Raw genomic sequence first — 26119 nt, forward strand, 5'->3', positions numbered from 1 at the left:
GATTCTTTCGAGGCCGTTGGGTCAGGGGAGGCCGTAGTATTTATGATTCATCCGATGTGACGGGTCCGCCCGAGGCAAGGGATAACGGATGTATATATACGGAGGACGAAATCTCCGGCGCATCAGATAAAAGAGCCGTGCTAGAGGGAAAAAAATCAGCAGAGTTCAAGCCGAGACCGCGGCCGGCATCAAGCCTCCTGGTCTCTGGATCCCAGCGGCAAATGAAGAGTGGACTGGTGGAGCGGCCACGTCTTTCTCTTTCACTCGTCTTTTCTCTTGTCCGTCTTGTCTCTCTTATCCGTCTGTATGTGTCTCTTGTATCTGTCTCTTTGTTAGCTTGTCAGCTGGATCAGGAGAGCGGACGATACATATATATCTCACTAGGCAGCAGGAAGCCAGAGACCCTTGGAGTTTAGGCCTGGTGCGGCCGTCGTTAGTCACCGAGTTAATATTTAGACTGCATTAGGCCGGTCTTTAACGCCCCCGGCGAAGACAGTCGATGGAGATGGGATGCGGCGAGGTGGTTGGAGGTTGGAGGTTGGAAGTCCAGGGGGGTCAGCCTTATGGCAGGGAAGGGCCAGAAGCGGCAGAGCTGATATAAAAAGACATCCCAGCCCTTGCGCCCTTGCAAAGGCGACGAGGATGCAACCTCCCTGTCTCTTCTTCTTCTTCTCGTCTTATTCTCGTCTTCTCGTCTCTTCATCTTCCTCGCTGCAGGTTCCAGGCACGACGGACAGCGGCTCCCCCATCCTCGTATTCGCTGCATTCTAGAACGAGACGGGAGGAAGGTTAACGGTAACGGTGACGGTTGAGGGTTAACGGTTGAACGGATGAATTGCAGTCTATAGTTCTATATGCTAAATACAAGAGAAACATCCTTGCCGGGCAGGCTGGTGTTCTTCTAGGAAAGGTTGGACGATGACCAGCATCATGCCAGAAAACAGTACAGTAAGGAACAGGATACATTAATAGACATTAGTCGTCGACACAGGAAATAATCTCTTCTTTCGGGTTTTTTCTTTTCTTTATTCTCTTTTTTTTTTCTTTTTCTTTTTGTTTGCTTCTTTCATTTTTTTCGGTTTTCGACATAAATATGCAACTCCCCAACTCCTCGCTAAGCGAATCCACGTTTACCCCGGACTCAAAAGGAATAATGCAGTCATGCAGGCGATTGTTTGCTCGGGCTGATTTTGCGGGTTTGGTTCTCTGGTTCTCTCGGGTTCGGACATATATGGCTTGCTCGCCTAGGCGCTGGGCTTCCGGGCGGCCTTCTCCTTTTCGTACACGGCCTTGAGGACATCGACTCCGATGCTGAAGCATGGCTCGACTCCCAGGTCCTTCAGGATTGCCTTGGTCTTTCGCTGGTCAAGGGCGAACATGTTGTGGCCGACCTCAAAGTATTCCTTCAGCACTGTCCATCGGATCTCCGCGCCGGGCTCGGTGTCAATTCGCTGCATGCCGTTGAGCCAGTCGTCCTTGCTCAGGATCTCGGCCTTCACATTGGGCTCAGACTTGATCTCTGCCATCATGTCGACGAGCTGGGGGGTCTTGATCGGACTCGGGTTCGCGATGTGGTGGATGGTGGCGATATTGTCTTGACGGCTGAGACCGTCGGATAGCGAGAGGGCACGAACGCACTTGGTCATGTAGTCGATGGGGATGAAATCAATCACAAACTCGAGGCCGCGTTGGCCGATCTTGGGGATGCCGTTGGACTCGACGATGCCTAGGACCATGCGTCGGGCGAAACTGTCGTCGGGCTCGATCCCGTTGGTCTCGGTGCTGGCGGTGATGGCGGAGGCACGGTAGATCGAACATGGGATGCCTCGAGCGGCAGCCTTCTCGATGAGCATTTCAGATGCCCAGCGCGATTTAAAGTAGCCGAAGCGACTGTTGCCCTCGGGTGTGAAATGATTGGCGCTGGTCTCTTGGGTGACTGGGCGGCCTCTTCTCTTGCGAACGGTTGTCTGCCATGATTGAATGTGCATCACGGACCAGGTCGACAGGTGATGAATATGGGTCTTGAAGCGACCTAGTGTAGCGAGTTCAATAATTTCGCGGATGGGCTCAACGTTAAAGCTTCGAAGGTCGTCGTAGGATTGAAGAAGCGAGACATGGGAGGCGAAGTTGTAGATGGACTGGATGCTTTGGCCTAGCTCTTTGAAGTCGGCCACCGATAGACCAAGGCATGGGTACGCCATGGCACCAGGAACACATTTGATGCGAGAGGAGACTGCTTCACGGTCCGGGAAGAATTGCAACAGCTCCCACTGCTCCATCACTTTGAAGACATCCTCAGAGGACGTTGGCTCCTCGAGCCCGAGAACGTGGATCGTGATCTGGGGACTTTCTCTGAGAAGGGTAGCAAGCATATGGATGCCGTGGAAAGATTCGACGCCGGTAAGGAGGACATCCGTAATTTCAGAGGGGGCGATATCAGGCAGTGTTTGGTCCAGAGTGTATTGAGGAGCGTCCACCAATTCAGTTTCCTTCTCCCAATCAATTTCACCGTCGGAGGCGTCCTTTGACTTACTCCAGATGGCATGGGCGATACCCATCGGGGTCGGCTTTTCAAACATCATGGCGAGGGTTGGAGTGACTTTGAGGGCGCGCTTGAGCTTAGCCTGTAGTCTGAGCATGAGGATGCTCTGGCCACCGAGCTCAAAGAAACTATCATTGACGCCAATTTCCTGGTCCTCGGGGAGCTTTAAGATCTCTCGGAATCCTTTCAAGACGGCATTGACAAGTTTATCATCGGGTTTATCGCTAGAGTTTGGTGTTTGAGACTCGTCGGTTTCGCTTGGGGCAGCAGGGAAGGTGAGTGAAAGGTCGCAGTTGAGGAGGCGTTGGCGATCAACCTTTCCTCCAATAGTGACGGGGAGAACATCCAAGAATTGATAACCATTAGGAAGCATATAGTTGTTGAGGTGGCATCCTGCCTTGGTGTTCAGGTCAAATGCAAAGGCTTGCTTGCTCTTCTGGTCGGCGAACGGCTTCTTGGTGACCACAAAGGCAACCAGTTGACGACTGTCGGTGATGTCCTGGGGGTCGGCTGTTGTGGGCGAGCGAGCAACAACAGAAATATCAACAATTTGTGGCTCTCCATTCTCGTCCTTGGATTCCACGAATAGTCTCTGCTCAACTTCGCCTAGATCGATACGAAATCCTCGGAGCTTGATTTGCTTGTCGCCTGCAATACGGCCGTGGAACTCCAAGCTTCCATCAGGGCGGAATCGACCCTTATCACCACTTCGGAACATTCTTGTCCAGCCAACCTGACGATCTTCCTCGGAACAGAACGGGTCAACCACGAATGAGCTTCTATTTGCTTCTGGTCGGTTAAGGTATCCGAGGCCAACTTGAGCGCCTCCAACAACAATCTCACCAATGAATCCAGCTGGGAGGGGCTGGCAGTTGTTGTCAAGGATGTAGTGTCGAGTATTTGCCATGGGGAACCCAATTGGGATGCTGACTTCGTCTTCACTAGGATATTCAACATTCTGGATGGTCGTTTGCACGACAAGCTCGCTGGGACTCCATGTGTTTAGGACAACGGCTGGGGTTCCAAGGTCATAGAATGCTCTTGCCACACGAACTGGCAATCTCTCCCCAGCGAAGTAAGCAATTCGGTACTTGCGGATGTTCTGAAGACTTGGTTTGGCGTTTTCAATGAGAAGGGCAAATTGAGTTGGCGTAAAATAAGTAACGGTAACCTGAGAGGACTCCATATATTTGGCGAGGGCAACTGGGTCCTTTCGAGTCGAGGCGGAGGCAACGCAGACGCGGGCGCCGCAGGTAAGTGCAGAAAAAATTTGAACAATAGATAAATCAAAACAAATAGAAGAATGATGAAGGAAACGGTCTTTGGCGGTAAATTTATAGTCGTGGTGCAGAGTGCTTAGCATCTGTTGAGTGTTTGACTGACTCAAGATTACACCTTTTGGAGTGCCTGTGCTTCCCTTTGAACACATTAAAATCAAATTTCACTTTCAAATTCATATCGTTTCAAGAGAATGAGATGCACATCCTAGGAAACGGGGGAAGAAGTACTAGAGAAACTTACCGAGGTGTAGATCATGTAGAAAGGATCATCGTTCGCGGTCTTGTGTGGCGTCTGAGTAGATTGTGGTTGCTCAGAGATAGCCTCGATAACGACGGACTTCAAAGGGGTAGCAGCTTTGCCGGAAATCTCCTGAGCTCTGGATTCAAGTTCTTGCTCAGTGAGGAGAAGTTTCATCCCCGAGTCATTGGCCATGAAGGAAAGACGCTCAGTTGCGAAGCTGGGGTCAAGTGCAACATAACCACATCGAGCAAAGAGACATCCAAGCATGGCGGAAATTGCATTCACTCCTGGGGTGGAAAAGATTCCGACTTTCGAGCCGGCCGTGACTCCGTTTGCTTCAACGGCCGCGGCAACCTTCTGTGCTTTCTCAACAAGAGCTTTATAGGTAATGCTGCCTCCGCTGGAGGTCTCAATAGCGACATCATTGGGGTATTGACGGGCAATATCGAGGATGCGGCCAGCGACAGATTGGTTCTCCCATGTGTTCTTAGTGAATTCCATGGCGAAGAAGTTGTTCTTCAAATGAGAAAGCTCCTTTGGGCCAACCATAGAGATTTCAGAAACTGGTTGACGATGGTCGCGGATAGCGCTGTTCATGAAGGCGATGAAGTTGTCCAAGAATCGCTCCATCTCTGGGTTTCCGTAGAGGGTGCTGGAAAACTCCAGAGAAAGTTTAAGGCCTTCTTCGGGGTCTTCTGTGGCCTCAAGCTGCATCTCACTGGCAGTTGGAACATCCTTTCCTCGGATATCAACCATGGTAAAATCATCGGTGGTGTAAGTAGGAATCTTTCCGTGCATCTGGTAGTTCACAACAACTTGACCCAGAGGGAAGTAAGCTGGGTTTCTTGGAACCCCAACGGCGTCAACAATAAGGTCGAATGGCACGTTTGAGTGGGACATGGACTCGAGGATAAGGCCGCTCATCTCACGGAGGAGACTCTCAAAGTCAGCCTCGTTATTGGTAGAGCATCTAACTGGAATAACGTTGACGAAAAATCCGATGGTTTCGCTGACAGATGGGTGAGGTCGGTTTCCATCAATCATGTGGATAGTCAGGTCATCCTGCTCTGTGTAGCGGTAGATGAATGCTCTGAATGCGGCCATGAGGAACTGGGCCGGGGTGATTCCTAGACGTGCACAGATTCTCTTCATTCTCTGGTGAGAAGCCTTCTTCAATAGACCCTGGTGGACGCTTCGCTTGTAATCGTTGGACTCTGGTCGCTCCGCCTTTGCGAAGGGAAGCAACTTGGTGGGACCAGGGAGATCTTGATACTTGGCCTTCCAGAAATCAACATCTTTTTGCTGTTCCTCAGACTTCAGGCGGTCATTATGCCACATGGTAAATTCAGAGTAGGCGGCGGCAGGTTGTTTAACGCCGTCAAGGTCGTCACCGTTGCGCAGGCAATTGTAAAGGCTGCAGACCTGGTCAAGAAGGGATTCACTGCTACCACGGTCGAAGGAGATGTGGTGGACGATGGAGACGATAGCAAACTCCTCCTCACCGGTTTGGATAAGAGTGCATCGGATGTTTTCTCCATTCTCGATGTCGAGAGGCTCGTGGATTTGCTCGTCGATGAAATCTTCGATATCAGCATCGACATCGTGGGCATCAGTGAAATCAAGGAAGTTAAGCTCCACTGAGCAGTCATCAGTGACCATCTGCTGGGCAAACGAATCTCCTTCAAAGTAGGCAGTGCGGAGAACATCATTTCGTCGCTTCAGCTCCTCGAGGGCCATTTGGAATACCTGAACATCTGGCTTGCCCTTGATGGTGGCAATTAGTGGCAAGTTCAAGAAGGACTTGTCTTCGATCAAGTTATGGATGAACCACAACCTTCTCTGGTAAGTGGACATGGGAACTTCGTCGTCGGCTGAGACCTTGAATGACTTCTCACCAAGTGGGTACTCTGCAGCATCTTTGGCATTTGAAGATCGAACAGCACGCTTGGAGGTTTGTTGCTTGCTAGTATCCTCAACCTCAGCTTCTTCCAAAACAATGGCTTCTGAGACTTTTTCAACCAGGCCGCGGATGCTTGAGCTGCCAAGGACATCAAATAGGGCAAGCTCAACACCAACAGTCTTGAAGAACCATTTGCGGATTTCGATGGCCACAATACTATCGAGGCCATAGTCTGCAAGACTACGGCTGGGCTGCACGTTTTCAATATCGATAGACAAGATTAGAGCAATCTTTTCAATAAATGCCTCGATTAAGATGTTGAGTCGGTCATCAGCAGTATCCGCAGCGCGGAGAAGAGCCATTACGCTCTTCTGAGCCTTGCCGAGGTTTCCTGAAGAGGTAAAGTCGTGGTTCCGATAGATGTTCTTCATGCGGGGGCCTGAGGTCCAGTAGTAGTCAGGGCGTCTCATATTGAGCCCAGTTATAGTTTGATGGGCATCGAAGCCATTGCTATCGAGAGTCTTGTATTGATCCCAGGAAACGGAAGTTTCAATCTGAGTGAACAGTTCCTCCTCGTTGACCGGGTCATATCCAACTCGTTCCATGACAGCTTGAAGCTGAGCATCTTCAGATACAGCACCAATACCAACAACCATACCGATATCCATAGTGGTAGCTGGTAGCCCATTCTCTCGTCTGTATCGGCAAATGGAGTCAATGTAGGAGTTGCCAGCGGCATAGTTTCCTTGGCCCTTGGTTCCAACGGCACCAGAAAGGGACGAAAAGCAGACAAAGAAGTCTAGAGGAACATCAAGGGTGGCCTTGTGGAGATTATAAGTACCCATGACTTTGGGCGTTGTGGAAATTCTCCACTGGTCGAATGACATCTTGTCGAAGGGGGAGTCTTGAAGAACCATGGCAGCTTGGAAGACACCGGCAAGGTTATCCTTGATGGTCTGGATACACTTGTTGACTCCATCAAAGTTCGATACATCAGCCTTGAAGACTTGAACATTCACCTGTCGATCTTCAAGCCATTTAACAACTTCCTTGGCTTCAGGCTTGTCAGCACCAGATCGGGAAAGGAAAGCCAATTGTCTGGCTCCTCGGCGGTAAAGCCACTCCGCAAGTTTCTGACCAAGACCACCAAGGCCACCGACGAGGAGATATGTTTTGTCTGCCTTCAGAGCTGCTCGGCTCTCGTTGGTGTTTGGTTGAACAAGGACCTGGTTGTCATCTCCTGGAGCGAGTATCACTTTACCAGCGACGTTTCCGAGTTGGAGCATGCGGAAAGCCTTTTCAGCCTCGGCATATTGGAGTTCAACAGTAGGAATTGGACGAATCTTTCCTTGCTCGAATAGCTCGCAAATCTCTTTGAATAGTTTGGTGGCAATCGACCTGTTGGCAAGGTTGAACATGGTAACTAAATCAACACTGGCGAAAGTGGCGTTCTTTCTAAAGGGGTCCATCTCAATCTTGCTGTTTTGGTGAATATCACGTTTGCCGATTTCGATGAATCGACCGAAGGGAGCAAGACAGGTCCATGTAGCGTGGAGGAGTTTTCCAGCAAGGGAGTTAAGGACAACATCAACACCCCAGCCATTTGTAAGACGATGCACTCCCTCAACGAAGGTATCATCACGAGAGTTAAGGATTTGCTCATCGGCGAGACCGTAGGTATTCTTCAAAAGATCTCTCTTGGCCTGAGAACCAACGGTAGCAATGATCTTGGCTCCAACTAATTGAGCAACCTGGATGGCCATCTGACCAACACCTCCGGCAGCAGCATGGATGAGAACAGTTTCCCCTTCCTTGAGCCTAGCAGCCTCAACGAGAGAGAAGTAGGCGGTAGCAAGAACTAGAGGGAAGGAAGCGGCCTGGCCAAATGGCATAGAACCAATCTTAGCGCAGTAGCACGCTGGGTTGCGAGCAATAGTTCGATGGGCACCCTCACCAGGGCGGAGGGCGACAACGCGGTCACCAATCTGGAATTGTTCGTCAGGAACCTTGGATCCCTTGCGGATGACTACACCAGAACATTCATCTCCGAGTTTGTAATCCTCAATGATGCCCATACTTAGAGCAATATCACGGAAGTTGATGGCAGATGCCTTAACGGCGATCTCGAGTTCATCATCTCGGAGGGGCTCATCGGTAATCTCAGTATCATCAGCGAATGAGAGAGTCTCCAAGAGACCAGGGCGTCCGATGACCAGCTTCAGTGGCCTATTCTTTTGGTGCAAAGGTTGCATGGTTGCCTGGTGGTTATAACCACCTGGGATCTTCGAGTTCAACTCATCGTTGGCATGTAAACGGGACACGTAGATTTGGCCATTTCTAAGGGCAATTTCCTCCTCATGGAGACCCGGGTTGAGCATTTGAAGAACAAGGCTCCCAGAAAGATCACCTTTAGCGGACTTAGTGATATCAAGAATGGCAATTCTGAGGTCTTCAGTTTCGTGGCGGACGGAGCGTGCAAGACCCGGGAACATGGCTTGCTCTGGGCAGGGACAATCCATGAAAGTTCCCTGACTGAGCCAGACAATGTTGCGGCTCGCATCGCTCGTAAGAGACTGAACTGCCTTGAATTCGTTCAAAGCCTTGGATGGATCATCATAGAAAATATTCACGTCAAGGGCGTATAGTGAAATAATGTTGTTATCCATCCTTGTGCCATTCCTGAGGGATAGGAAGTCTTTCCTGGTTACAGTAGCGGAGGTGGACGATTCAATCCTCTGAGCAAGAGCCTCAGTTTCGGCTGATGGGTTAGTTGGCATGAGAATTGTCAAGGTGTCTGGAGTGAACAAAGATTCTTCACCACTCTTCACGACAGTGACATCTGGGGTAGACCATAGTTGTCGGAGGCCATCAGCAGCTGGGATATTAGGTGACTGAGAGATAATGAGGCCGTTCTCATTGAGCTTCTGGACATCAACTGCTTCAGCCGAGGCGGATACGATGATAACGTCGAACTTCTCCTCCTCTACTGGGGCTTCGAGAGACACAAGGCCATTCCAACGCTCAACAAGTGGCGCAAAGCTTGCCTCTTCAGCTGAGCCAACTGGAACAACAGTCAACTTTCCAAATTTGCGTCTCTCGCCGTTGGAGCCACCAAGCTTGTTTAGGATATCCAAAGTAGAGGTGTGGGAGTCAGTATAGTGGAGGAATCGTAGGTTAGGGTTCTGATGAACGTAGAGCTCAACGATCTCAGGGGTGCTTAGCTTTTGAGCTTGAGCAGGAGTCAAGAACTCAAAAGCGGGCTTCCACTGGATTCCGAAGAAGAGGGTTCGCTTTTGCTGGTCATCAGCATCGCTTCCAAGGCTGGTGAGTTCTAGTCCTTCAATATCAGCCAACAGCTTGCCATCCTTGGATTCAATACCAATGTTGCTGATTGCAACACGGGGGCCATGCATCCAACTATCGACGGCAACGTCGGCCTTGAATCCATCACACTTGTACTCCTTGCGGTTAAGAAGTCCTGAAATTTTTAGGGAGCGCATGAAGGTTGGAATGAAAGACTCCGTGATACCATGACCCAGGAGGCCCTCAACTGCAGCGAAGATTGGGTGCAGGGAGGAATCTAAGAATGTTGGGTGGAGGACGCTGGCGCTTGCATCATCAGGGCTTGTTGAAACCATCTTGGGCTCCCACGTTATTTCTCCAGTGGCAAACCCTTTACCGCATTCCACATTTCCATTGAGGCACTGGAAGGCTGGACCGTAGTGCAAGCCAATGGTTGCCAGTCGTTGGTAATATTTGCTGTGAGCAAGAGTTCTGTTACTCTTGGCTCGAAGCTCTGCAGCCGGGGCGCGCTGCTTAATGCGGTGGACAGGCTGTTCTTGGCCCATCTCTACCTGAATCAGACCAGTACAATGTTCTCGCAGCGCATCACCATCGAAAGAGAAAATGGCAAATTCTTTCCATGTCGAGTGAACAGTCTTAGCTGATTCAGTTGCAGGGCGCAGTTCAAGCAAAACTTCCGTACCCATATCGCTGTTGCTAACCATGAGGGCGGATTTGATGGCGATGTCTCGGAGGTGGATCTCCTTGATTGGCTCTTCTGGATTACCCAGGCGGATGGCAGCCTCAATAGCCATAGTAATATATCCGGCACCAGGGAAAACAACCTTGCCGGAAACAGCGTGGTCCACGAGCCAAGGCATCTCAGCCAGGCGAAGATAATTGCGCCATCTTGGGCGGTCTTCGAGGCATCCAGGCATCTGAGCACCGAGAATCTGGTGTCTGAATTTGCGAAGGCGGTGGCTCTTGATGATACGGGTTTCAGACCAGTATCTTTGGTGGTCCCATGCATAGGTAGGGAAGTCAAGAAGCTTAACACCACTGTCAACAGCAACAAGATGGTTGTTGGCATCAATGTATTTATCTTGGTTAACAGCGGGGATATCGACTGGGTAACCCATAGCGAACAGTTGACCAGCAGCGCTGAGAATACTGTCATATGCAGCAACCTTTCGATCGAGAACACCAATGTATGGCAACTTGATGTTGAGAGAGTTGAGGGTTTGGTTAGATGGTCCCTTGAGAGCAGGGTGAGGGCCAACTTCAACCAAAACATCAATGTTTTGTTCATCATCCTCGTTGAGCACGATGCCGGTAAGGGCATCAGAAAATTTGACTTGGCCAGTCATGTTGGCAGCATAGTAAGCTGGCCCCATGTTCTGGTAGTCGGCAACTCGAGCAGTGACACTGGAGAACATGCGAGCAGTTGGTGGCTGTGGAGCAAATCCAGGGTGGTTCTTCAAAGCACGCTCATATCCAGGGGCGAGTGGAAGCATATGGTGACTGTGGAAAGCCTGGCCGACTTGGAGACGGCGAGCAAAGACCTTGCGTTCAGAGAGCTTAGCTTGAAGTTCAACAACGGCATCCTCGTCTCCAGAGACTGTGAAGCTGGTGGGACTGTTCATAGCAGCGACAGCAATGCGGCCAGCATATGGTTTGAGCTCATTGGCGACTTCAACTTCAGTCAAACCAACTGCCATCATAGCACCAGGCACACTGTCGGAGCTTGCTGCGGCATTGCCCATGTAGAGACCACGGTAGTAAGCAGCGACCATGGCATTTTCAAAGGACAAAATGCCGGCGGCATAGGTAGCAGCTAATTCACCACTGCTGTGACCAACAACGGCCGATGGGCGTATTCCCCAAGAAGCAAGGAGGTTGATAAGAGCAAGCTGGAGGGCGGTGCAAATCGGCTGGGAGAATCGGGTTTCAGTCAAACGAGAATCTTCCTGGGATCGGAGAAGTTCGCCAATGACTGTCCAGTCAGGTTTATCGGGGAGGGCCTGAAGGATATCGTCACACTTTTCCAGTGATTGGCGGAAAAGAGGGTTCATCTCAAGCAGTTGTCGGCCCATTCCCCACCACTGAGCACCTTGACCAGTGAAGACGAAGCCAAGTCGGGGCACAGATGTCATCTTGCTGGCCCAGGCAGCAACAGGAAGTGGTTCCTTCAAGCTGCTGACAACAGCTTCGTTAGTTGCTCCAAAAGCAAAGGAGCGGAAATCGTGCATGCTTCGCTCAACGCTAAGAGTTGTAGCAAAGTCGGCAATGCTGATATCTGGGTTGGTTTCAAGGTAAGCGGCAAGCTTGTCGGCCATCAACTTACCAGCCTTGTCGGAGTGGGACGTGATAGGGGTGAGGTATGGGCGGCCCTTAACCATTTCAGCATAGTTGTTAGGAAGGCTAAGTTTGGTAGACGCTGGACGAGTGTATTCCTCCATAATGATGTGGGCGTTGGTTCCTCCGTAACCAAAACTGTTGATAGAGACACGTCTAGCCACGCCCTCAGGGACAGTCCAATCCACAGCTTCGGTGGGAATACGAAGCTTCCATCCCTTGAAGTCAACTTCGGCGTTAGGAGCATTGAAATGCATGTTTGGTGGGATTTGGTGGTGTTCCAAGGCCATTGTCGCCTTCATAATACCAGCCAATCCAGAGGCTCCCTCAAGATGGCCAATGTTTGTCTTGACTGAACCGATCCAGAGGGGTTCTTCGCGCGTAGCGGCAAAGACAGAGCTAAGGGCGCGGAGTTCTCGAGGGTCACCAGCAGCGGTACCGGTACCGTGACATTCGACGTACTGAGTATCAGCAGGACTGAGGCCAGCCTCTTTGTATGTTCTTTCGATCAGGGCCGCCTGGGCCTGAGCCGATGGAAGGGTAATTCCTTGCTTCTTTCCGTCGTGGTTCGCACCAGAAGCTCTGACGATGGAGCGGATTTGGTTTCCTTCAATCTCGGCACGGGACTGTCTCTTCATGACAATGGCAGTAATACCTTCACCACGAACATAGCCACTACCATCCTTGTCTCCGTGACGGCAGCGACCATCAACAGAAAGCATACCAAGGTCGGTCATAGTGACGAAGATGTTGGAGTCGTAGTGGAGAGCAGATCCAACAACAATTGACAAATCAGATTCTCCAGTGCGGAGAGATTGGTTTCCAAGATGCAGTGCAACGAGAGACGAAGAACAGGCAGTGTCGATGGTCACACTACCAAGATTGTCAGTCAACTACCAGCTCTAAAAGACTAACTAATCTGTAGATGAGTCTTACCTGGGGCCGTGCAAGTCGTAAAAGTAGGAGATACGGTTGGAGAGAATAGCATCACCAGTTCCAGTGACGGTGTACTTGGGATAGTACTCCAAATCCTTGGTAATCATGGAGTTGTAGTCGTTGGTGAAACAACCACAGTACACGGAAGTCTGGGTGCCACGGATTTCGTCGAGTGTAATGCCAGCTAGTAATCGTTAGCCTTGTGATTCAGTCAGACTGCGTATGTGACAATTTCCATACCATTTTCCAGCGCCTCGTACACAACTTCGAGCAAAAGGCGTTGCTGGGGGTCCATGGCCTCAGCTTCCTTGCCGGAGATATGGAAAAATCCAGCATCGAACATGCCAAGGTCCTGGTCGAGGAAATAACCGTATTTGGCATTGGTCTGATTATCGTTAGAAGAGTGTCTTCGTGTTTCGCTTTCTTGAGAGAGAAAGAGATTAACATACCGTTCCCTTGTTGGTTCCTTCCGGGTGGTAGTAAGCGTCGACATTAAAGCGATCAGCAGGCATCTTCTTCTGCACATCACGCTTGTTCATGATGTTTTCCCAGAGCTTGGAAGGGGAAGAGGCGCCTGGAACTCGGCACGCCATACCGATGACAGCGCTGTAGTCATCGCGAGGAGTTGGCGCAGTGGTGGCGCTCGAGACGGTTTCATTGTCAGAAACGTAAGGGGTGTTAACACCAGAGGTGGTAGTCATAGTGTCCATTTTTGGCTGTTTTGGTTGCGAAAAGGTTAGTATAGACAGAGTGGGAATGGAAACTTAACCTGAGGGTTCTTGTAATTGTTTAGGTGCTGTTTGGTGGTTTCGAGGTCCTGAGTCGAGGACGAGGGTTGGTGTATATTAGGTACTAAGGAGTATATGTTTTGAATATACAATATCCAGATATATCGATATCGAACCGCTGGATTGTTGGGTGAGCACTGAAAAATAAGATCTATAAGGTATCTTCAATATGAATATTGAGATAAGAAGTGAAAGTGGAAGCGAATATCCCAAAGCAGTGAGCTTAGAGGGACGGTGTATGATAGTTATTATCAAGAAGAACACAGAGAGCACAGAGAGAGAACCAATCAGCCCGGCAATGATTTAATTCTGGAGGAAAATCACGAAGCCAGCTCGGGGCCAGAATGGGTATTTGACTTGTTCTCGACAGCTCAGCTATGCCTGCCATCTGAAAGTCTGACTAAGAATTGCAAGATGGTAGCAGTCGAAGTCGCCGTGCAGAAAAGGATAACGGGCTGTTTCCAAATGCCTATGGACTAGGTTCATTGGCCAGCTGGGTTAGTGTAGTGAGAGAAGAGGCCTGCTCTCGAGGCCAAAGCTTCTCTATCGGGCAGCTCGGGGAGGGTGGCCGCTAAAAGACCAGGGATAGTGTATTCAGCCCTTGTATCCTCGTGCTGGAACTAATGGAAAGGTACTTTTTTTGGAGAGGAAGAGCCCCATAGTCGAGGGATCGAAATCCAAAGCGACATTCTTTCTTCATGCATGGGGGGAAATAATAATCCTCAAACCTTAGTCTCGCGTGGCTCTGCCCCTGCCATGAGGGTCTCCATATGGATAGTCCACAGCTTCGATGCATGGCATAAAGGCTGAAACCACTCACAGCAAGGCTGGAGGAACGCTGCACCCATGGCTGTAAATCCTCCGCCAGGGCTCGGGGTCGGATCCCGAGTACTGCCCCATCCGTATTTCTGAGATGGCCCATAGAAACTAAATATGGATGCCACGCGAAACGAATCCTGGTAGGTATCCGGTAGCGGGATGTGTATTATTCCATGATGCTTCGATCAGGAACAGCGGGAGCCCAGGATCGGCCGAGTAACGTGGAGTAGCACGGAGAATACCGGCCATCTACAGTGAATTCAGGCCGGTCACTCAAAAGACAAGCCCATGAAGATCGATCTACCAGCGAGGGCGAAGCCTGCAGGGGAAACTGGGGCCTGTTGCAAAGGCTGAGGATGAGGCTGTCGATGTTGTTGTTGGCGTTGTTGTTGTTCTTGACGTCGAGGTTGGTGATGACTAAGCCGAGACATCTCGAAAATAGCAAACTCCTTGACATCGCGACCTTTTCTTCTTTTCTTCTTTTCTTGTTGCATACTGCTTACCATGTGGCAATCGCCTAATCGTTCTCAGCGCACGCTTTGGCTGACACGAGCTTACTGCAGGGGATCTAGATGGCCTCTCGTATAGTGTCAGTTCCCTCCGCACTCAATGGGGGGCAATGATAGCCAGATCTCCGCAAATTGAAGGGGAGGAAGCAGGAAACAGACTCGCTTCCTTCTCGCTCTAACCAGAGCTGGCCTCCGAATGGGCGAAGATAGTAAGAAGCCCATGCATATTTTTATATGGCCGTCAGGATGCAGGCTGCTCTCATACCTCCTTACATATCTGCCGCTTCGAGCACATGGAGATAATGAAGTCTTCGTGGCTATCAATAGAGTCCAATGTCTAGAGTATATGTACACTCCAGTGTACTCCATGCTATCGGCAATGCCGTAAAGAAGCCACAGTCGCTCATAGAATGGCGGCCCTAGCGACGAGCTTAACCAGGGATAGTGAACCATTCTAGCCAAACGTCTACTGATCACCAGCCGACGATCTCCTTTGCTCAGCTTTGCAGACGTTGCCAAGTCCCTGTAATAGTATGGCGATCTGGTTCATGGGATCGCCTATAAATTTCCCACTTATCCCACGATAAAACTACACTCCTCCTAGTATCCAGTACATACGACCACAGGAAGTGGAAAACAGAGCTTCCCGTCCGCTCAGCTGTACTTAAGCCACTTGCCGGTCGGTTAGTAGTTGGGTGGGTGACCACCAGCGAATCCCGACTGTCGTATGTTTTTGACTCTTTTTTTTCTCCTCTAGAAAGATCTCGCTTTGACGGTAAAGGGTTGACGATGGCTGTACTTGGTGATCTAGAGACAACCGTTATTTCTGTAATTGACACTGGGACAACTACGAGATAAGAATAAGACGAGAATAACGCGAGTAGAGGATGGCTGTCCTTGTAGGGCCCAACACAAAACTTTTACTGCCTGCCTCAACATAGATCAACGCTCCAATCATGCCCCTATCCCAAGTTTTTCAGAATCTAGATGCTTTGGCTCTGTCAGATCTCTATTCTTGGCGAAATCATCGAGTTTAATGGATGCCCTGCGCTTGGATGTGAGTATATACTTTGCGTAGGCGCTACTAGCGCGTACGATGCTGGCCAACGTTCCCTCTATTCCTCCATGAACAGGACGTGAGGATATCTGAAGGCATGCAAGAGACAAGAATGGCCACAACTTTCCTGTTACCTTGTAGATGACAACAAATCCCCCCTCGAGGAAACCATAAGACCTGAGCACTCTATACTTATAGCCCTCGAGAAACTTACCCCTATCCCCTTACAAAGAAGGTAAGCATTCAACAACCTTCAGCTCTATTCTCAGGAGCTAATGAAGAACAGAATCCACTGCACGTCCAGCCGCTTGCCACCAATTATCTTCAGTTAAACCTTTATTATCGTTCTCTCTGACACAACTATATACGGCAATTCCCATATCACCCTTTAAAAGCAAACATGTCTTCGCAACAAGCTTCATGGCAGGAAGAATGGTACCGAGTCTATAAACCGGAACTCGACACGGCAGCATTCGATCCTCTCGATCCTGTCAAACGATACCACGAAGGCATCTTTGTCGAACTAAACGCAGTTACCGGGAGTGGAACTTTGTTCCACGTAACCGGTGACGTTATAGGGGCTAATGGCATGAGGTACGAGGAGAGAGAGAACGTTATTGAAAAGGATTCCATACATTTGCACGCCTTCCCGCAGGTCGGATGGGTTCTGAAGGCGGATTTCGAGTCGGGAAGAATTAGCACTATATTGCAGGCCTTACCAAGGCCGACCAAACAGCAAGGCATAAATTTCTGGGAAGTAGACCCTATTACAGGGCGTCATGAGATAATTTGGACGAGGCAGGATGGGGAGCGCTACGGGCCTGGCGAGCAGCAACGTCCCATCTTCAAGTGTAACGAATGGACGCACCAGTACGCAATTCCAGCATTGCGTGATGCAGGGATTTTGCACGATTCGGCTTCAGTTAGTTAGCTTCTAGACTAAGGGAGAAGAATTGGAGGTATATACACTTTATGCAGGCTTCGTACTAATAACCCCGATAATCCTTATCGATCATACGCATTATGGCCAATTCAGCAGGCCACACTTGAAGAATCTCTTGCGCTCGCCAGCACCAGTCATCTTCCCAGTATTCAAAATTGATCGGGGAAGCTGCACGAAAAAATTCCCAAAAGTCAGGATACCAGCCTGAATTTGCCCAGTCCACAAGTACAATATCAAACAATCGTCCACCTTGGTTATTTTGGAGGCTGCTCGTATTCTCTGCAACTATAATATTCTTCTGCTGAACATCTCCGTGCGTTAACGTTGGCCGGTGTCCCTGAAGGACACGAGCGAGATAGGTTTCATAGAAGCGAACTTTGAAGTCTGGTCGATTACCGCGTTTAATTAAGGCTCGAAAATTCCCCACAAGGCCAGCAACGAAGGCATCTTCGCTATAAAAAGGCCCAAGGTGCCTCTTGTCGGCTTCATGACTGTAGAATAAGTAATCCTGTACGCTACCACCACTTAAGCTTCCATAGAAATCGGGCCATGGACACTCAGCCTGCCGCAGAGTATCAAACGTCTGGCGGAGTTTAGTGGTAATATCATCCTTCTCAGACTCGATTAATGAGGGCCAAATTTTATCAAGCTGTACTCCTGGTGCGCGCTGCATTACCAAGAAAAGGTCGACAGAATCGTAAAACATCGCATATAACCGAGGCGCCGGAACCTCTGGAACATATCGTTCAAGATAGATCAACGCCTGGCCTTCGCTGATGTTTATCATACTGCCAAACTTGACAGCAATCTCGTCATTTACCGCCACAACCTTGGAGGAGTAGCATTCCCATAGAATATTGGGGCATGCTCGTATTTCATCTGTAGTAGGTAAAGGTAGAGAGTGGGAATTATTCTTAAACGGGAGAGTAACAGGTTCCCACATCTTGACTGTGCAGGTGTAGAAATCGCCAAGTTGAGGGCGCAAGACCTGGAGCAAGGGGGAAAGGGATGAGGTTGGGCCTTGGCTGAGAAATTTGTTTAAGCGCCGCCAATCATTTACGTTACCAATACATGATAGTACTTAAAAATACTCGGTTTAACTAGCCAACGCGCGTTTTATCCTGTTTTATTATTACGGTAAGCGCGAAGGCGCTAAAAGGCCCCTATTTGTGCTGCAGAAACATCATTCTAACATAAATATCATATATATATTCGCCCGATGTACCAGAGATAATAGGCCCTGCAGTCCGACTAAATTGGACTTGGGATGACCCCTCCGAGTTCATCACAATTGATGCAAAAGGTGCGGTGATGCCAGGCGCAGGCATGCAACTTCTTAGTATTTAAAGCGATTGCAATGAATTTTCGAGCAAGCCTCGAGTGCTTTCACCTGTATATACGGCAACTTGGATATACAGCAGTGTTGCTATCGTGGGTTTGCCGTTTTGGTTGATCGCGCCGTGGTTGTCCGAGGGGTTTTAGGTAAAAGGCTGACTGACAAAATGTTGAACGGAGATTCGGTGTAATACTGCCTGATCGTACGAAACACGTTAGTCAACTACGCCGTTTCATTAAATATCAGTGTCAGCTCTCCATCATCGAACAAATGCTACGCCCGGCGTTTTAACGCCTGTTTCAGCTGTAGCTGGCATCTCCGCGATGGCAAGATACATGGCCGTATGAGGAACATAAATAGGAGCTCAATATCGTGTATTTAGATGATCAGTGCTTGATAGATTGAAATCTCATAGATTGCTCCAGACCCACCTGACCAATCAAATCAATCAAATATCTCGTATCTCAGACAAAAGGTAGCAGGTTCCTGGAATCAATAAGGGCCACGAAATTCCCAGCTTGACTATTACCTCTCATCAATGCTCTCTACTGAAGTGCGGCATATAGGTATCTGGGATGTTGAAGGCCATGAAAGGAGGTCTTCTTTCAAACGAAGCAACGTTACCACGATTATTCAATGTCATGTATTTGCTCCTGACTTCCAAGGCATTGACATGCGCCACCACATATATGGGCGAATCAAAGAACTGATCCTAAGATTTGCGACTTTCCATGCAGAGGCAGCTACCCTCTGTCTCAGGACGTGGCCAAATCTTATAAAACAACCAGTACTTCGATACGCTAGCATTGGCTTTACCGAAGTATCACTCAAAAGTATCAGCGACAACAACCTTTCTTTCACTTTGCGTGATAGTTTAATATAACTCGATGTAGTGTTTAATAGCTAGCTCAGACAGTTGGGTCATATTAGTGGGTATCATTCATGATATTGGAGGCTGTTGACTGGCATAACATAATTATACGCCGTCCATGGATGCAGATGAGCTCTCATGGATGAAGATGGAGGCTCAAGTCAACTGCCGAGTGATTGATGACTAAGCACATCAACAAAACTTCGCGATCGGGTTTAGGAGGCGAACGACCAACATAGATTTAGCACCATGATATCAAACAACATATCGCACAAAGTCACGCTGCTTGCGTCAACAAAACATGCTCTTCATTATTTGGTGGAAGAAACCCTTTAGCTACGACATAGCAACCAGTTCCTTGGCCAATCTTGTTCCTGAAAACCCAGCGACATGGCAAAGGATGGCACGTCTCGCTTGATGCTCACCTTGATATGCTGACCTGCTATCGATAGGAATTGCTCCCCATGGCTTCATGCGGTGTTTCAGGGCGAGCGGTTTATTCTCCGTCCGCCCCAGCCATAATGGCAGGTATAATGTACATGCAGTTTGGGTAGAGTATGGAACACGAGGCTGTCCGTAATGATCCGTTAGGCGTCGGCTTCTCAATACGCCTTCGCCGCTCCCTTCACAACGTGGAAACAGGTTACAGGCCAGACCATCTCCAGAGCAGCATTTGAATCGGATCAATCGTTACTTTAATATCTAACGGAGCATTTTTTAAGTCTAATCCCCCCATCTACGTGTGGGTGATAAAATTAGGCTGATATATTACCTGATCGCATTCCGCCTTATTTAATAATGGCTTGTTTTTTCCATTGTCTATTTTGTACGGAATCTGGCTAATTCCTACACACTTCATTCTTTCATCTTACTTCATCATTCGGTGGTCTCTCGCCTGCGATAGACTTCTAGTGGTTATACATCACATTCCCCGTGGAACTTCGTTTTGCTCAACACTAGGTCATAATACTGGCCGCCATCATGTTCGTCGATTACCTACGAACGGCCTTGACGCAGCCGATCAATATAATACCAGCAGTTATCATCCTCGTCGTCATCTTCAAGGCTCGAGCATGGTACAATGACAACGGAATTCCTTCCGTCAAATCAAATATACCAATAATTGGAAATCTTCTTGATTATGCTAAGGATATGGAAGGATATGTTCGAGAATCTGGCAAGAAGTACGGACAGGTTTTCCAAATCAATCTCCTCCTAACAAATACTATCTGGCTCAATGGTCCTGCCTTAAACAAGGAGTACCTTTTCGCTCGTGAAGTAGGTGTTCTCTATATACACTTAAACGGTGAATCATTAAACCAAAAGACCGCTGTCTAACGTATCACTAGGATGTTTGGTCGTTCGGTGATGGGATGGGAGTATTCCTTAACAAGGTCGTTGTTCCAAACTTTTTCGATCAGCTCCGTCTCCTGGTGGGATCCCTCAGCCGAGGAATCTCTAACAATGCAGCTATCGCACATTACACCAACCTGGCCGGCATTGAGACCGAGAAAGCAATTGCAGACTGGGCAGACCGCAAGGAGCCCCTTTCCCTTTTCAAAGACACTTCATACATCGTGCACAAAATCATTGTTCAGTGTATGATGGGCCCAGATTTTTACGACGCCGCAGACGAGCTTTTCGACCTACTCCACGTCATGGAAGCGAACCTTGGTAGCATTTGGAACTTCATCCTTCCAGAATGGCTTCCTCACCCAACTGCTAAAAGACTATGGGCTGCTCGTGACCGTACCAGCGAGATCTTCAAAGTTCGCCTTGCTGCTCGTGAGAAGGAGCCTGAGAAATGGAAGAAGGAACTAGATTACATTTCCTATACTCTCCGTGACCCAGTCACTGCACATTTGAAGGACAAATATAGTGCCCTTCACACGGTGCTGATGTTCGCTGCCCACACCAGCACAGTTGCTGGTGTTGCCTGGACCATCATTGAGGTACTTAACCCCTATTTTATTTATATTATATACTTGCGGGCGTTGTCATGCTAACCTATCCCGCTCACTGCCAGCTCCTTAAAAAGCCTGAATATCTCGAACGGCTTCGCAAGGAGCTCGCTGCCAACCCAAACCCAGATAAATCCGAGTTCCTTGGTGCTCTAATGAAGGAGACTGTCCGCCACTATGTAGCATTCAATGACCTTCGTTTCACCCGTCAGGCCAAGACGCTTGCTAACGCTGACTCCAAAAAATCGATCATCATCCCAGCAGGTACTATGGTCTCCATCTCACCTTATATCACTCATCACGACCCTAGCATCTGGGAAAACCCTCATGAATATCTGCCAGAGAGATGGATTGAAGATCCCAACTTGCAGAAGAAGATGAACGAAGGAAATAACATTCGCTACTTGCCTTTTGGAGCTGGAAGTCATCGTTGTCCTGGCGAGAGGATGGCTTTGATGATGATGAGAACCATTGTTGCCAAGATTGTGATGACTTGTGATATGGACTGGCCCGCTGGCGAGGCTAACCAGAACACCACTAATTTGGACTTCGGCAAAATTGGAAGCCCATGGCTCAAGGGTGACATCCGTGTTAAGATTCAGCCCAAGGCAAAATAGGTTCTTTCTTCTCATCTGATGCGCGAAATATGGCTACACGAAATAATTATATCTGTGTTTATCTTAGTATATACTGATGTTCTACTAGCTTTTTAGTTTCATGTCTCCATTCCTCCCTTAAAAAAAATGATCACCCTTTCATTTTCAACTTCCTCATCAATTACATGTCAGCAGTCTATAGTTCCCGCATTTTTTCTCGTGTTATGCTTTTTCCCTACCTAGAGAGCGTTGTCATATCCAACTATATATAGATATAATTGATTCATATTGCCTTTCGACTGAAACATCCCGTATACTAATGTAAATATATTCTCCCGGTATTGTACGTTTTACAAAAGATCAATTCTTAAGAGTTCTCCTGGGCTGGAAACCTATTTAGAGCTGGTCCAATTGCCCCATGTTCCCCTAAACATAGTTTTTTATTCACAAACCCACATCCAGTCCCATGATCTTTTCTACAGTTTTTTTCATGAATTGTATCTATCAGAGCTGGTTTTCGCCCACGTTTACATATATGTCCATGGAATGCTTCGTATTTCTTCTCATGTAGGAGGTGCGGCACAAAACTATGGCTTCACCAATAACAAACCCTTATGAAGTTATTAATTGAACCCTCCTCTGTCGGCCGGAGTGACTAGTTATGAAGAGCGGATAGTAAAGCATTCGTATAATAACCAGCGCTGAAAAGCCAAATTGGCTAATATCCAATCGTAGAAGCCAGACTCAGCGTGCTGCCCTGGATTTTAAATTCCGCGGAGGTATGTTGCTATACACTATTCGTTGATTTAAAAACATCTTTTCAGCTAGACTCGACGGATAAGTCTGATACGAGCCATGCCCACGCTCACCCAAGAATAAATCCACTGCCCCTGCATATAGTACGCAGGACGAAAAAATCTAGACCTTTTGTCCAAGTATATCCCACTTTTGCGCTTAGAGAGGGAACAAATTGATAGGATATGTATAAGTTGATTTCTATAGATATGTACAATTATTGGTATGGTTAACATCAAGGCTATAGAATGTATCAGAAACAAAGGAATGCCTAGCCCCAATGTGGCCAATGCAGTAGTGATAGAAGACATTAATGAAGATATGGGAGGCAGTGATGACACCACGCACGGGAAATGATAATAAGAAATAACTAGTCACGGAGGTCAGCTAGACCAACCCTGTTCTTGTCGAAGTCGAATAAGATAACCTTATCCTTGGCAAAATTTTCACCAAGGTTTCCAATGATAAAGCTTTCTCCCTGGCCAATAACACGGACATTGAGAACACAGACATCCTTGCCGTCCGTGGTCTTAGCCTTGGAGACATAGTGCCTGGCTTCGATGCTCCAGACTCGGCGCCATTTGCCAAATTGATACTTGACTGCTGGGAACGAATCGATCTGCCCACAGTCCACAGAGTAATAGCGTTGCTTGCCGTTGTTTGGGGTAGTGGCGGTGGTAAGGTTGACAGGCTGGCCATTGGTAATAGAAACAAGGCGCTTGTAACTTGCGATGGATAAAGCGGCACCGCGGCCGTAGCTAGCGTGGTCAAAGACTACTGCAGAGCCTGTGGTGGTATTGAGAGCCTGCTCTTCATTACCGATAAAGTGCTTGGTGACGGGGATAGACCAGTAGTTGTAAATAGCTGGGTTATAGATAAAGTCGATTTCGTTGACAATAGGGAAGACAACCGTGTTGATCCACTCGATTCCTCTCCATCCGATATCTCTATGGTGGTAGCCACCAAGGGTCTGGACGGCGTCGTTTCCATTGCATCGCTCCTTCGGTGGCGACTTCGCACCTGGCTCATCACTATAGCAATAGATGAATGAAGTCATTCCAGAGTGAAACTTGTCTTGTTGCAACATCTGATAGAATGGGGCCTGGACGGAGGCATTGTCTGTCTTGAAGACTGGAGACATGCCAAAGATTCCACTGAATGGATAAGGGAACGGGGCTTTCCAGTTCTGCTGCGAAAGCTGAAGCGTAATCCGAGCCTCCTCGCTACCAACACGATAGATGTCGGAGGCAAAGACCGCCGTGAGATCCTTGTCCATGAAGAAATGGTTGGGGTTCCATGTTCGAGTTGGATACAAGTTGGTCTGGTTGACAAGAGTCGTTGATTGCGTCTCGTTGAACAGTCTCTGGCCGGGGGCAAGGCATCCAAAGGCGTTGTTGGTATGGTTGCATTTGGTAGAGACGGTATATGGGCCGATCCAGGTCCAGTCGATGAAGAGCCTGGTTGACTGGGCAGGTGTGCCGATGGTGATCAAGTCTGTGTTGAAACCGTTCGAGTACAGCTTCAAAGGCAAATCAACCATCTTCCCATTTCGTTCACTAGGTGCTGCGCTTGCTTGGGGGAGAGCCGCAACCCCAAGGGCGACAAGGGTAAGGATGCCACGCATCTTTCCAGGGGTGATATTGCTGTATTCGGGGAAAAATGAAGCGTGAAACAATGAAAGTAGGATGGTCTCGCAGGCCAGCACGAAACTCGGTGAGAATTAGCGACTGAGTCGGATGTCAGCCTTCAAGTACTCGAGACGGTTTAAAAAATCTGAGAGACATCAATGAAGATCGAAGGATGCTTCATTGTAATTATATCTGCTCCTGTCCAACACCAAGCTCCAACACCAAGTAGCCACCACCGTTAACTCCAGACACTATGCATAGGACGGTCCTCAATAGAAGCCTCCGCGCGGAGAGAAGCCATATCTCGATGGCTTGGGGAGCGGGTTCTACGCAAGAAATGTCCGCTGTATATCGGGCTGGCGATGGTTGGTTTTGGAGCTTGTAGTCGACATAAGCGACGTCGCTAGTAGGTATCAGATACTTATTTATGGGCAGTAACTCTATAGAAAAAGGAAGTACCTATACATTAGTAATCACACGTGACCTCGTCTCTTTCAACCTCCATCCCTTCTGCTCTTTTGCTCTTCTTCCTCCTCTCCTCCTCAACATCAACTATCACCATCTCCTGCGTCACGATCCTCTGAACTCGTCCCTGCAGTGAGACAAGGACAGGGGACACGGCAGTCGACGAGGTCTACCCCTGCACCGCCGCCTTCGAGAATACACGGCCGCCATCGCGTGGCTTCCCAAGAAATCATCCATACTTTTGGCCTTCAAGCCCCCCTTCCTTCGTCTCCCATGCAACGATCTCCACGTGTAGAAGCTGTCACAGAACGGCCATTACTCATCCCTACGCGATGTAGCTTGTGTCTTAGGTCTGGCCAGTAGCGGCATCTGTACCTGTCGCCTACTCTTACTCGCCTCTTATGGTTGATTTGGAAGAGGGATATCGTGCGGCTAGTCTTCTAGTCCAGCTGTCCCACAGCACCCATAACCTGATAACCGTACATTTATTTGTCCAAAACAACCGACGTACTGCCATCCTCAGCAAGCATGACTCCTAGAAGGATTAACATAGGAAATAGGCCGCATTTATTGAGGAGAGAGCCTCTGCTGAAGTCTTGTATTAATTTAAGCACCTGCCCGCACTTCCAAGGACCGGACCGGCTCCAAATTAAATCCAATATACATTCATTTCTATCCTAGATCACCACGCAAGATTGAATCATTGCGTCCAGTTCATCGTCTACACTTTGTGCAAAGCCAAGCAAAAGCAATCTATCCTCTTCACTAGACTCCTACATTTGGCCCTTTTCCCCCTGAAGAATTATGGACACCATTACTCTCCTTCAGGGCGACCCTGACTCTAACCTGACGCCTTTGATTCTCGTTCACGCGATTTCTGGCCTTGCATTGCCATACTTCGCCCTCGGCCCTCTCTCCGAGATCGAAGAGGATCGCCCTGTCTATGGCATCTCTTCTCCAATGTACACATCGACCTTGGCAAACCCATTGAATGGCACTTTGTCACAGGTGGCAGAAGAATACGTCTCAACTGTCCGTCGTGAGATCCAACCTTTTGGCCCATATCTCCTAGGTGGATGGTCGATGGGTGGAATGATTGCTATGGAGATGGCAGCGATACTCCAGGCACAGGGCGATGAAGTACCACACGTCATACTGATCGATTCAGTAAATCCAAGATACTTTCCAAAGTTTCAAGACAAGAAGCAACACGATATCCAAGCAGCAATCACATACAACGCTATCGCTACACGTATGAACGCCCCTGCGATCCCACTATTTCAATGTGGCCTCTTTGAGGATGACTACTACAGCAGCAGTGGTGAAGAGAGCAACAACGACAGTGACAGTGAAGAGTTTGCCGAAGAGCTATCCGTCCCTGAAATGCTAGGAAGGATGAGAAAACATATTCACCAGGGACTTGGTGTGCTGGCTTCACAGGGAAGCAGAGTCGATGAATTTGATTTCAGCGAAACAGAGGTCACCTTGATTAGGTGCACCGTTCGCGAGAATATAGATTCCCTGGTCAATGAACGCCGCAAGATGCTGGCCCAGAAGAGGTCTCAGGATAATACACTACTATGGCCCGCCGAATCTTTCAAGTCCTTTAACACTCTGACTATTGACGCAACACACGATGGATGCTTTGACTCCGAACACGCTGATGAACTTACATATCTCGTTAAGCATGTGTTGGACAATCTTGACTACTAAATCGAAAGAAAAACGCCGCGCAACAAGTCTCATACGAATGCACGAGTTCACAAATCGCGCTTCTCTTCACATATTAACACTCGCTTAATTTCATCTTCGTCA

General features: G+C 48.6%; 6 protein-coding genes and 1 non-coding gene across 7 annotated transcripts; 4 read left to right on the plus strand and 3 right to left on the minus strand.

The window, feature by feature from the left end:
* Positions 1 to 1244: 1244 nt before the first annotated feature.
* Positions 1245 to 13246, minus strand: GIQ15_00109 (lovastatin nonaketide synthase; the record flags this gene model as incomplete). Its single annotated transcript, XM_033547526.1, has 5 exons — positions 1245 to 3959; positions 4064 to 12473; positions 12537 to 12720; positions 12777 to 12921; positions 12986 to 13246. 5 exons carry the CDS (start codon positions 13244 to 13246, stop codon positions 1245 to 1247), a joined length of 11715 nt encoding a protein of 3904 aa, XP_033408477.1.
* A 2022-nt stretch (positions 13247 to 15268) lies between these two features.
* Positions 15269 to 15384, plus strand: GIQ15_r0001. The gene has a single exon (XR_004500570.1). It is a non-coding gene; the product is annotated as a 5S ribosomal RNA (ribosomal RNA).
* A 725-nt stretch (positions 15385 to 16109) lies between these two features.
* GIQ15_00110 (uncharacterized protein) lies at positions 16110 to 16640 on the plus strand (the record flags this gene model as incomplete). Its single annotated transcript, XM_033547527.1, has 1 exon — positions 16110 to 16640. The coding sequence occupies one exon, from the start codon at positions 16110 to 16112 to the stop codon at positions 16638 to 16640; it is 531 nt and encodes a 176-aa protein (XP_033408478.1).
* A 55-nt stretch (positions 16641 to 16695) lies between these two features.
* On the minus strand, positions 16696 to 17595 carry GIQ15_00111 (phosphotransferase enzyme family protein; the record flags this gene model as incomplete). The annotated part of the gene is made up of 1 exon (XM_033547528.1): positions 16696 to 17595. The coding sequence occupies one exon, from the start codon at positions 17593 to 17595 to the stop codon at positions 16696 to 16698; it is 900 nt and encodes a 299-aa protein (XP_033408479.1).
* A 2245-nt stretch (positions 17596 to 19840) lies between these two features.
* GIQ15_00112 (uncharacterized protein) lies at positions 19841 to 21437 on the plus strand (the record flags this gene model as incomplete). The annotated part of the gene is made up of 3 exons (XM_033547529.1): positions 19841 to 20137; positions 20209 to 20811; positions 20886 to 21437. The coding sequence occupies 3 exons, from the start codon at positions 19841 to 19843 to the stop codon at positions 21435 to 21437; spliced, it is 1452 nt and encodes a 483-aa protein (XP_033408480.1).
* Positions 21438 to 22581: 1144 nt separating this feature from the next.
* On the minus strand, positions 22582 to 23835 carry GIQ15_00113 (uncharacterized protein; the record flags this gene model as incomplete). Its single annotated transcript, XM_033547530.1, has 1 exon — positions 22582 to 23835. The coding sequence occupies one exon, from the start codon at positions 23833 to 23835 to the stop codon at positions 22582 to 22584; it is 1254 nt and encodes a 417-aa protein (XP_033408481.1).
* A 1273-nt stretch (positions 23836 to 25108) lies between these two features.
* GIQ15_00114 (uncharacterized protein) lies at positions 25109 to 26017 on the plus strand (the record flags this gene model as incomplete). Its single annotated transcript, XM_033547531.1, has 1 exon — positions 25109 to 26017. One exon carries the CDS (start codon positions 25109 to 25111, stop codon positions 26015 to 26017), a length of 909 nt encoding a protein of 302 aa, XP_033408482.1.
* Positions 26018 to 26119: the final 102 nt, after the last annotated feature.

This window comes from Arthroderma uncinatum, assembly GCF_011692745.1.
Source record: "Arthroderma uncinatum strain CBS 119779 chromosome Unknown scaffold1, whole genome shotgun sequence".
NCBI lineage: Eukaryota > Fungi > Ascomycota > Eurotiomycetes > Onygenales > Arthrodermataceae > Arthroderma > Arthroderma uncinatum.